The 12,337-nt window shown below is 45.8% G+C and overlaps 1 protein-coding gene and 1 long non-coding RNA gene across 7 annotated transcripts; both read right to left on the bottom strand.

Moving 5' to 3' along the window:
* Window positions 1-380: 380 nt before the first annotated feature.
* LOC123168967 (uncharacterized) lies at window positions 381-5,970 on the bottom strand. The gene is made up of 2 exons (XM_044586825.1): window positions 2,973-5,970; window positions 381-2,337 (listed from the first exon to the last, which is right to left on the bottom strand). Exons 1-2 carry the CDS (start codon window positions 4,180-4,182, stop codon window positions 551-553), a joined length of 2,997 nt encoding a protein of 998 aa, XP_044442760.1. The 5' UTR covers window positions 4,183-5,970; the 3' UTR covers window positions 381-550.
* A 1,162-nt stretch (window positions 5,971-7,132) lies between these two features.
* LOC123168965 (uncharacterized) lies at window positions 7,133-11,281 on the bottom strand. 6 transcript variants are annotated; one of them, XR_006484582.1, is made up of 5 exons: window positions 11,152-11,281; window positions 10,420-10,871; window positions 9,846-9,977; window positions 8,347-8,469; window positions 7,133-7,519 (listed from the first exon to the last, which is right to left on the bottom strand). It is a non-coding gene; the product is annotated as an uncharacterized lncRNA (long non-coding RNA). The 6 variants fall into 6 exon arrangements; XR_006484581.1 differs by having other exon boundaries at window positions 8,347-9,977; XR_006484580.1 differs by having other exon boundaries at window positions 7,133-8,469.
* Between the last annotated feature and the right edge of the window lie 1,056 nt (window positions 11,282-12,337).

The raw sequence follows: 12,337 nt of genomic DNA, 5'->3' as shown, positions 1-12,337 counted from the left end.
CACCTTGGCCCATGCGGGGATGCACAAAATAAGCTATGTGCGGCCCATGCGGGGAATTTTGGTTACGCACGGCCCATACATATGGTGATCCAGCCATACGTGACCAAATAGGATAGACGGACAAAAATTAGGGACTAACCAATTAGTACCACCTTGCGTATATGTTTTTTATTTAAACTGAAAGCGTAAATTCACGAGAAAAAAACGTATTGTAAAGGTGAACCCGACAAAGTCAATCCGTGCTTTATTATTCGGGAAAGATATGCAGCCTGACATCAAACTGAGGTATGTTCATGGATCAACATGTAAAGCAATCGAAGGCCGGAAATTAAATAGTAGGACCAACAAACAAAAGGGAGCCCTCCAGCAGGCGGAAGGAATACCAAAGCATGAATACACATATGAATAACTAACTCAATATATCTCAAATATACATATGGTGCTCAATATCTCATAAGCTCTGTCCCAAGTTTACATATTCAGTTCCTCCCACATGTTTCTGTATACTGTTCCCAAAAAATTGAAGTACTAAGTTTGACCTGACAAAGAATCAGTTGGCTTCCTGATGTGGTGTGGCAGTCACTCTAGCAGTGGAGGCCGGAGTCTGGGTTGGCGGTTCCACAGGGCCTTCCCTGTTGTAGAAGACCGAAGCTGTTACATAGACCGCAATGTAGAGCAACACAGGGATGACGAGTAACATGACGTTTCTGGAGGTTTCCCACTCCCTAGTACTGCCTGCTGCGTAGGCAACTAGGAGGCTAAGCATGTCCAGCAAAATGGCTGAATGCATCGGCCAGAGTGACAGATCGTGTTCATGGAATGTCAATGGGAGCAGCATGACGACCACCACGATCGACGCCATGAATGAAGTGGAGTTGCCATAAAAGAAAGCATTATACCGGTGCTTGTTGGTGTCGTGGAGGATGGGGTTGCCAGCATAGTGCCCATTCATGTTGTCCTGCCATAGGCCGCCTGGTGGCTTTAGGCCAGTCTGGTATGTCATACTTGCGCCAAGGATCCCTAGTAACATCAAGTATTCAAGTCTCTCTTTCTCTTTACTGCTGCTGCTGTTGCTGCTTGTTGCTGTTGTTTGTGCTGCTTGTGGTGTCGTTGTTGTTGCCGCTGCTGTCAATCTTGCTGCTGTGGTTGTTGTTTCTGTTGTTGGTGCTACAGTTGATGTTGTTGTTGCCCCTGCTATCAATCTTGCTGCTATTATTGCTGTTGTGGTTGTTGTTTCTGTTGTTGGTGCTACCGTTGATGTTGTTGTTGCCCCTGCTGTCAATCTTGCTGCTATTATTGCTGTTGTGGTTGTTGTTTCTGTTGTTGCTGCCGCCGCTGCTCTTGTTGCTGCCGCCGCTGCTGTTGTTATTGCCGCCGATGCTGTTGTTGCCATTGTTACTGCCGCCTCCACTGCTGCTGCTGCTTTTTTTCTGTATCTAAAGATGTACCAGAAAATGGCTACTAGCAAGGCTATGAATGCTGATACAGCGGCAACCAAGGTTAACAAAATGATGGAGGTTTTGAGATGCCGGGAGCTTCCAGCAGCATAGGCACCCATGAGGCCAAACATGCCCACCAGCATGCACACATAGAGTGCATAACAACGTATACCTGGCCTGTATAGCTTTGGATTGATGAGAAGAAGGATGAGTGTTACGGATGCCATGAAACTCGCCGCATTGCAATAGAAGAATGCATGGTAACGAGGAGGGTAATTGTCAAGGAGGACTGGGAAGCCCGCACGACGACCAAGCCCTTGGTCATCCGCTAACCAGAAGCCACCTGGAGGAGTGAGACCAGCTTGGTACGTCAGGGTAGCAGCCAAGATAGCAACCAGTAGCAACACCTTACGCTTGTCATCGAGAACCTTTACTGCAGCATCACCACCTGCTGGCTCAGGGTCATGGTCTCTTATGGTGATATGGACAACAACATAGACAAGGACAATGCCCGCCAAGGCAATGATGTAGAAGGATGCGTTTACATCCCTAGTGCTCCCGGCGCCATAGGCAGTAATGAGACCGAATAGGTCCAGTACTAGGGTTGCTTCTAGTGTGTGCCGCGTGAGCAGATACTTGCTCTGGAGCATCATGATGACAACCAATGATGTGACAAAAGCTGCTGAGTTGCTGTAGAAGAACACTTGATACCGAGTAGGATGTGTTGTTTGGAGTACGGGGTGGCCGATTGTATGCCCATCCCGGCTGTCTAGCCAAAGGCCACCAGGTGGATCGAGTCCTGCTTGGTAAGTGATGGTCACCACAAGAGTAGCAAGGAGCATAACAAGATAGCGAGTGTTTTGAAGGTGTAGCTCGATGTCCGTGCTTGTGGAGGTGCCTGTGGGTATTTATTTTCAGTCAATTAACGATGCAAATAAATAGTAAATAAATCTTTGTGTAGTATGGTAATACTGAACACTAAATAAATAGTATTTCAATAAATCAGGCATGCAACTAAATACTAGATAAATCCAGAACATTGTATACTTGAAAAAAATAAGAATATAATGCGTATATTGAGGTACTCGATTGGTTTCTTAAAATGCTAAATTAATATACATGTATATACATTTTATTTTCTTAGATTTTATAAAGGACAAAAATATAACAGTTAAAGTTGTGTGGTAAAAATATTGACCACATCCAAAATGTTAAGCTATCTTTCATAACAGGAGTAACATATACTCCCTCCATTCCACAATGTAGTGCATATAGTTTTTTTTTCAAAATCAAACTTAGCAAGCTTTGACCAAGTTTATAGATAAAACTATCTATATCTACAATACTAAACATGTACATTATGAAAATATAACTCATGATGTATCCAACGATATGTATTTAGTATTCTAGATGTACCTATTTTTCTCTATAAGTATGGTAAGAGTTTGTAAAGTTTGATTTTTGTTAAAATCTATATGCACTACATTATAAAACGGAGGGAGTATTAGGTAAGTAGGTAACAACCAGCCATACCTCGAGGAGTGTTGACCCGTCTCTTGAACCATCCTAAGACATCACCACACTTGGTCGCGAGTCCTTCCCAACAATTTGTGCAAGTAACAACCACCAGTTGGAGGCACACACAGACAGGAACCGCAGCGGTGAGGGTAAGGACAAAGATGGTATTGTCAGCCTCCCTGCAGCTCCCCGCAGCATAGGCTACCATAAGGCCCAACAGAGCGACGGCGATCAACACATAGGGCACTGTGAATCGCACCGTGAATTTTTCGCTCAGCTGCTTCTTCAGCAGCTTCTTCTCCAAGAGCAACACGATGATGAGAAGGGACACGGCGAACGAAGTGGTGTTGCAAACAAAGAAGGCACGGTACCGGCCACGAGCTTGCAACACCGGGTCGCTCAAACGGTGTCCGTCCTCGGTGCTGCTCCAGAACCCACCAGGCGGGCTCAGCCCAGCTACGTATGTGATGGTGACAGCAAAAGTTGCGAGTAACATCAACACATCAATCTTCTCCTTCTCTTCCTTCTTGGCGTCGACGAATGACTTCACCACACTCCTCTGTTTCTGGATTAGCCTCACGCTGAGGAAGAACCTGGACTTGGAGGTGGAGTTCAAGCCAGGGGGCGCGATGGGACGATTGGAGTTGGAGTTGGAGTTGGAGGGGAACTTATCATGACGATGGAGCCAGAGGTAGAAGAAACCAAAGATGATAATCAATACCAAAAAGGAGAAGACTACCACCGCGAAGATGGTTGTGAATGTATCCCGGCAGCTCCCAGCGCCGTAGGCACCCATGAGGCTGAGTAGGTCGAGCATCATGACCATCCGCAGCACCACTGTCCAGACAATGTGCTTCTCCTCCAGGATGATGAGGATGAGGGAGACCACGAGCGACGCGGCGAGCGCGGTGGCGTTGCAGTAGTAGAAGGCGAGGTAACGGCGGTAGTGGGTGTCCCGGAGGATCGGATCGCCAGCCATGTGACCTCCCGGGTCATCCTGCTCCCAGGATCCCCCAGGCAGGTTCAGCCCGGCGACGTATGTCACCGTTGCGACCAGAGTCGACAGCAGCAGGAGCTGCTCCTTGAACTCATACAGCTTTGAAACTGTACGAGGCTTGCCGCTGCCATTGACAGTGCCTCCAGTTTCAAGGTCGTTGGCCATGGAAGCCGTTTGCTTAATTTGCTTATGAAATGGAAGGCCTCTGGCTGAACTTATATTTATCATCCTACACTCCGACAGCCGATGTGTATTACCAAGTCAAGAGTCTATGCATGCTGGCTTAGCTGGAGTTGTTGAGGGCCTGCCCACATGTGAACTTGGAATCCTTTCCCTATATTTTGTGAGACTAGACAAGACTAGCGCTTACGCGGTCAATTTTGTATCTTTCTTCTTGTCTAGGCCACAAGACTAGGCAACTTCCCACCTTCTTCGCCTAATACAGAATTAAATATTCCCAACTTGCATTATAATTTAGATTTAGAAATGTACAGCCACTCGAATCAATCATGCACCAACCACTGTGTTTATAGAATAGATTAGTATGCGAGATTATAGTTTATACTGCCAAATCAGTCGTACGTTAGAAGGGTAGAAAAGTTGTTCGTGATACTAGATAGGGAATTAAGTTTGGATTACGACGGTGGTAGATTTTCTTAGATATAATAAAATTATAATGATCCATAGACCATAACCTGTATATATAGATGCAGTTATGAAGATCTATCGGTTGTTATTTGTAGATACAACAATGATGTTCTAGATGTGACATGTCTAGTTATAATCATGAAGATCAATTGGTTGTGATCTGTTTGACACAGTTATGAAGATGGCCTATCAAATACCATCGTGTTATTTACATTTACGGAGATGTGATCTATTTACAGCTACCTCGTTCTCAGACTTGGACACTATTTGCCCCTTTGCTTTGCCATAACTGTGGAGGAGGACTGTGATCAATCGATCAATCAGTTCTCCCCTTGGTATCGTCAACTGCCAGTCGTTGCACAACTGATTGGGTGTGTTCGGGTCAGTGCTCGGTAGCTGGAATAGAGAGCCCACCCACATGTAAACTTGGAATCAATGGCTTATATATAGTTTTCATGTGTGTTCGGAGAAAGAAATGGCGATTTTTATATCCCTATGGCTTTTCAGAGAGACCTGATCACATAACTCCCCAATACCTGATTAAATATCATCAACTACGTACTCCCAACTTGCAGTTAGAAATGTACAATCACATTCATATCATCTCGTCTCTGACCAGAAAAAAGTACAGTTACTAGCGCGTGGTTGAACCCATCATGCACTAACATTGTATTTACTTCTCTAGATGCCATGCATTGATATGGAGCTAAATTCTTTCTGATTCATTCATCCAAAGGATTATTAAAGAAAACCAGAGGATGGGAGCGAGTGTTTGGTTCTTGGGATCCCGAGAAGCTGTTATCTGCCAGTTATGCATGGAGATCGTTCAAAGTATTGCGCTGTAAAATTACAAAGCCAGAATACTGTTGGAATTTCACCCACGGATCGATCACATCAAAACACCATGAACACGCGCACACAAAATTTTTAGCCAAAGGCACGTGTCGTGCCTCTCTTGTTTCTATTTCTTTTCTCCTTTTCCCTCCATACAAATATTGCAGCCCTAGTTGTGTATATATATACACGTCCAACCAGAGCAACCATAAACAGAAACAAGGTAGCAAGCTAATCGACACAAACTAGCACCTTATACGAGATAGACTAGTACTGCTTCGTACGAAGTACTACTTCTAATCCTATCAGGACTTGACCGCATTAGGCACGCACGTACACAGCCTGGACTAGCTCGGACAACATGCCGACAATGGAGTAATTAGACTGTAGAACTACTCACGTATATACTTAGATAAGATTACCTAACAAATACATACTTAAAACTTGATGTAATGCTAGTGTGTGGTGGCCATATGAGCATATGCTTTTCAGCTGGATTAGCTTGGAACAGGACCCCCTCCCGAGTCGCCCCCTCCCGAGCGGCCCCCCGCGTGGGCGGCCGGGAGGCCCCCAGATCCCGTCGGCCGGCCCTCCCCCTCTCCTCCTCCTCCTCCCTCGCCGCCGTCCAAGGGCGCGGCCAGGCGAAGCCTGCCATCGCCGGCGGCGGCGGGGACTCGGGCCCTCTCGCTCGGGTGGGTCTGGCGCGGGCCGGCGCCCCCGGGACGGAGTGTGGCGGCGGGCCGGACGCCACGGCGGGTGGTGGCGGCGCCTCGGCGACTTCGCGCCCCCGCGGCAAACGGCCTCGCGATCTGGTGCGTCGCGGTCGCCAGGGACGACGGCGGCGTGACCGGATCGGTTCGCGGCGGCGCGGCCGGATCTATGCCCAAGCGTGGGCCTTGATCGCTGGATTGCCGTCGGCACGGTGGCGGGTGTGACTCGTCGGCAGCTGGGCAAGTCCGCCGGGATTCTACCCTTGTCTGGTCCTTGACAGCGCGGGCGACTCCGGGGGAAACCCTAGATCTCCTTGAGATCGAGCGATGGCGGCGCTTTTGCATCGTAGTCCCTCTTTAGGGCATCGTTTTGGAGTTTACTACGGTTGAAGGGACCAGCGACGTCGGCGGCGCACGTCTGGTGGAGCAACTGCCGATGAAAATCGCGCCGACTACGGTCATGGCGGACGATGGCGGCGTCTTAGATGTCGTTCCCTTGTCGAGGCATCGTCGTTGCAGTCTGCGTCATCAGGCTCAGGATGCTCCGGGGGGAACCCTAGATCTGGGTATTCCGGATCCGATGATGATGGCGTTTTATCGCCAACCCTCGTGGGGGCATCATTTTGGAGCAAGTGATGGCTGGGGGATGGTGGAGCGGTGCTTCATCTCACACATTGATGGCGGCGGTTATCGGCGGCATGGCGCTGTGGAGGCTCGGCGTCCGATGCGCGGGATGGACTCGCGCAGGAGGAGGTAGCTGTCTGGCGTCATGGTGACGTCGATGGCTGAGTGGCCAGACAAGGTAGATGCCTCAATATGATCTGAAGACGGACCTGTGGAACATGGTGGCGACGATACACGAGTGCGTCTGACCGGATTGTGCCCCAGACCCGGTATGTGGCTCGGCTGGGGCTTCCGGCTTTTGATGTTAGGCTTAGGTGAGTGGTCTGGGTAGTGGCCCAGCTAGCACCCCTTCATCGTATGGATAGGAGTAGCGGCAGATGTTGCCAAGACGGTGGATTCAGGCATATTGTTGTAATACTTTGTAAGTTCCTCGAGAATAATCAATAAAGTGGCCGTATGCATCTCCCAGATGCGGAGGCCGGGGGTCATCCTCCTTTTCTAAAAGAAAAAGCTTGGAACAGAATCTTTCTATAAGGTTATTGTGTTCCTACTTACAGGGTACGGTCAAAAAAAAAAGCTAACACATACCTGTTCAAAACATTGACACTAGGACAACAACAATATGGCGCGACGGTCGTGTGCACTGTCACATTATCCACATTATCATCATGAAGTCACATTCACAGGCTGGCGTTGCGCATTAGTACCGAACAATCGCTTCAGATGAGATAATTCCCGTTGACATTAAGCTGCGTGTGAAAATATCAATCCGTCAGTCCATTGTCAATCATCTAAGTTCCCACATTTTGTTTGCTGAAGTTTACAGTCTTTCAATTAGATTGATTTCTTTAATAATGTAAGAGTTTGTTTTAGGAAGGAGTGCATATTAGCCCCATTGGTTGGCACTTTACGTGCTGCCTTGTACCTTTTGTTGGCATGCCATTGTTTTTCAAGCTTGTCTGACTTGATGGCATCTTCGTGACACTACGAGCCAGCTACCTACATCTGAACTCACGCTACTCCATACACTTCTCTGAGCCACTACCCCATTTATGCTGATTAATTACATGCATGTAGTAGGATAGGATTGGCTTTAATCATCTACTAATAAAGTAATTATTGGGAACTGGTGCTAATGCATGTGATCAGAGCCACTTTCATCCGAGGTGCTGGCTAAGCATTCATATGTCCTGTCTCTGGCCAGAGAAAAATATTATTATTACTGGGGCGCTTGAATCAATCATGCACTAACTACTGCATTTATTTCTCTACATGATATGAATTCACAAGGAGCTCAATTATTTTCTCTCATTCTTTCTTCAAAGGGTTATTACAGGAAACTGGAGGAGGATGCAGATTTTAGTTCTCAGGGTCCCAAAAGGGCGTTATCTGTACTGAACAGCTGTGCTTGGAGCAAAGCCTAAATACATAATTAATACTTGATTTAATACATGTGTGTGGTGGCCATATGAGCATATGCTTTTTTCTGAACTATATATTCTTGGAACATAATCTTTTTTAAGGCTATTGTATTGCTACTGAAAGTGTACGGTCACAAAATTAGTACAACACGTACCTGTTCAAACCACTGACATTATAGGATCAATAGAGCATTGATGGGCGTTTGCACTGCCGCATCATCCACATTCTCATCATGATGTCGTATTTGCAGAAGCAACACCAGATCGGACGACGCAAGCTGGCATCGCGCATTAGGACAAAATTAATGCAATATCTATTCAAAGTTTGGCAAGCGTTGGCACTTTGTGTATTAGCTCCCTTGGTTGGCGCTTTATGTGCTGCCTTGTGCCTTTATTGGCAAGCGTTGTTTTTGACGTTTGTCTGACTCGATGCCATCTGTACTACACAACTGGCTAGCTAGGTATGTAATTATTGAGTACTACAATTAACTATGTCATCAGTGCTAATGCATGTGATTAGATCCACTTTAATTGGAGGCGCTGGCAAAGCATCCATGCATGTTAGCATTCTGTGTTAACTACTACAGTTAACTAGGTACTCACATGGGCTTTCAGAAGGTTACAAAGCTACAAACAAGCGCCTTCAGTCTTCCACAAAGAAACTAATACTTTCCTCATGATATCGGTTACAGTATAAGAGCACCGTAACTTTGCCTTCACTAGCTAGTAGCTACCCCAAAACTGCAAATTCCCAACAGAAGCTTTGAAGTTTCAGAGCTAGGACCTTCATTAACCAATATAACGATCTATAATAAATCAATGATTCGATGATGTTTAGCCACAATTAAATCTAACGGCTAGGTACATGTATGACGAATTGAAGACGTAACTTTCATACTTGTCATATGATCCACCGGAGCGATGGCTATTTTGCATTTTGCCAGGAATTTCTGGCCCGTCTCTTATTTTTCTACTGTGCTATGCTTTTAATGGAGTATATCATAGTAATAGATCATGTCCAATATTTTCTTTGTAGGCAATAAAAACAGTGTTGGCTTTTCAAAAAGGCAGGGTAATTTTAGTAAGTTTCCTGATGACCTGTGATTAAAGTAGACTGCACAAAAGTAAAGGAATTCTCGAATAATCCAATCACAAGTCTTGATATACTTTTCTTATATACGCACGCCATGTTGTCATGTGGCGCATATATAACGTATGCCATCATCGTGGTTAGTGTGGATCGTATTTATTGTTTTAAGTAAATGCAGCAAGTTCCAACCTCAAGGCCTCAAGAGCGGTTGGTGAAGATAAGATGGGGAAGACAACAGGAAGCTCAACAATGGAGGCAAAGAATAAGCAGGGCCTTCAATGGGATTGTGGCCTTTTTACTCTGTTTCACATTATGTTCTAACCATGTGTGCTAGTAGCAGAGTAGAGTACTACTTAACTGCAATAACCAACACTAGTTGTACTTGCTTATTGAAATATTGAGTTGTGATATACTACTAGCCTACTATCTATTATGCTGATGTATCGTTGTGTTCCAGTGGGTAATCCTACAATACCACGTTTCATTTTTGCACGAAATTCCACTGCCAGAACAGCGTCTCTGGACTGAGCATGGGACATGGCTGAATGGTAGGAGGAAGGGTACCTGCGTCAACAGCGAGGAGGCCGAGGGAAGCGGGATTCACCATGAAGATCCCAGCGGTGGCGGCGCCTATGTACAGACCTATCACTAGTTACACAAGTTCTCCACGCAAGAAATTGAGCAGCAAGTAATCCTCTGCATAAGTGACGTCCTGATTTAGTGTAGATATATTCCATTTGTAGACATAATGAATAAATCAGGACAGTTACATAAGCATTATCGATTCTAAGGCCAAACAAACCTTAACCCAGATGAACAAATGGCGTAAATTTTGTTTGTAGCCCTTTCTCTGAAATGGTTTACTGCCTGAGAGACAAGTTTATTATGACTGCTAAATAAATAGATACCTCATGTTACTAGGATACTAATCACTGTGACTTCTTTCTACTGGGATAGCAAAGATAAACCAAAAAAGCAGGCACCTTTCCATGTGGGTTTTTTCAAAGAAAAGAAGGGGTCCTATATCATCTCAAAACTAAGTGTTGGTTACATCTTTCATGGTAGCACTGCGATTCTACATCCTACAGCAGTTAAGCGAACATACATTTTAACATTCTGAAGCAGCAGAAAATTGCACCTTGCTTGGCAACAAATGAGAAGACGCGAGTTATTCGGGGAACAGAAACTCACAGTTGGCGATTTGCCAATCTGCTCTGCTCCCATGGTTTCTGCTTAGAACGAACTTGGAAACGAAACAAGCTCCACTCCACCGAATTATCTGCAGCAAATGCTTATAAAATAAAATAAAATCAACCCAGATGACAGATGCGTCTCCAATAAGGCAATGAAATTTCTAGAGATAAAACAAAAAACGGAATTGTTTATTTGACTGTTAGGTCCCATCTAATCTTGAGAGAGGTGTGACGTGACAGTCGTTGGTAACAGCTGCGTTTAGATCTGGCAGCACACTTTGCTCCGGAAACACTAGTGATACACTGAGCCAGCAAGATATTGATAATATTGGGTTTGTGCAGACTACGCTGATGCCGGCGGTATATCAAAAGAAATGCTTCCAACCTCCTCCCCATCCTGAACACAACAAGAATCAATAATAACTATTACTTCCCGGAGATGGGCAATTTCATCAGACGAAACCAGAACAAAAAGAATCGCATACAGGATGCAGCTATGACTTCCATCACACTGAAAAGTGTAACACTGGCATACACTCAATTGGTTGGTTCGGTCCCGTGCTTCTCTTCCAAGTTCTAGGGTTCTTGCGTCAGATTGTCCAGTCCCCCTAGGCTTAGGGTACTCATAGGGGGGAAGGGAGAGAAGGTGGGCGGATAGTCCCGGGGAGCGCATGTACCTAGAGGGATGCGGAAGGAGAAGCGCCGGCGGTGTCGACGCGGCGGCGGCGGCGGCAGCGATCTCCTCCGGCGCCGGCCATGAATCCCTCCTCACTCTGCTTCCGTTTGTGAATGGAGTGAGCGAGAAAGGGGAGGCGCTTTATGTGGGCTGGGCTGGAACCGGCAGCTTACTGGACCGGGCCGGAGAGCTCAAGAAAAGCCTCTCGGGTTTTGGAGAGTGGTTGTTGCAATACGCTTTTGAGTTTTGTTTATTTATTTATACTCTGACTTTTGAAATATGAATTCCTTTCTGCTAAAAAGGACTTTTTTTGAAAAGAACTTCACAAGATGAAGATGTCTACTACTTGATCTCTGCTGAACTGTTATGTAGTGTATATGGATTGTTAGTTATATATGATTCATGTAATCAGTGGCCGAGCGTGACAAAACAATCGCGTATAAGGGACGAGCTATTGAAGGGCAACTATGTGAGCTTTTTGACCGTGAGGAGGTTATGTCTCGTCAGCGCTCCAGAGTGGACTGGCTGCACGACAGGGACAGGAACACCGAGTTTTTCCATGCCCGGGCCTCGGCGCGTAGGAGGACAAACAGGATTACCTCGCTGGTGCGTGAGGACAGTAGTTCATGTGACTCACAAGCTGAGCTCAAAGGTATTGGTACAAAAATTTTATGATAAACTTTTTACTTCTAAACCTTGTGCGTCTGGTGATGTTGTGCTTGAAGCTATACCTCGAAAAGTCACGGATGATACGAACGAGGATCTTTGTAAGCCATGCTCTATTGAGGAAATCAAAGTTGCCCTCTTCCAGATGGAACCTACCAAGGCTCCGGGACCTGATGGTTTCCCGGCTTTGTTCTCTCAAACTCACTAGAACTTCGTGGAAGAGGAGATATGTCATGTTGTGAGAAGCTTTCTGGACGGAAGACCTATACCAGAGGGGTTTTGTGATTCAGTTATTGTTCTTATACCCAAGGCTTCCAGACCAAAGCATTTGAAAAAAAATCGACCGATTAGTCTGTGCAATGTCTTCTACAAGATTGCTTCAATTTTTTTGGCAAATCGTCTCAAGTTGATTCTTCCTGTTGTGGCATCTGATTTTTAGAGTGCATTTGTGCCAGTGCCAGATAGATTAATCACTGATAATTCTCTTATTGCGCATGAATGCCTGCACACTGATACGTCTC

Source organism: Triticum aestivum, chromosome 7D (assembly GCF_018294505.1).
Source record: "Triticum aestivum cultivar Chinese Spring chromosome 7D, IWGSC CS RefSeq v2.1, whole genome shotgun sequence".
Taxonomy (NCBI): Eukaryota; Viridiplantae; Streptophyta; class Magnoliopsida; order Poales; family Poaceae; genus Triticum; species Triticum aestivum.
This window is presented reverse-complemented; position numbering and strand designations above follow the sequence as displayed.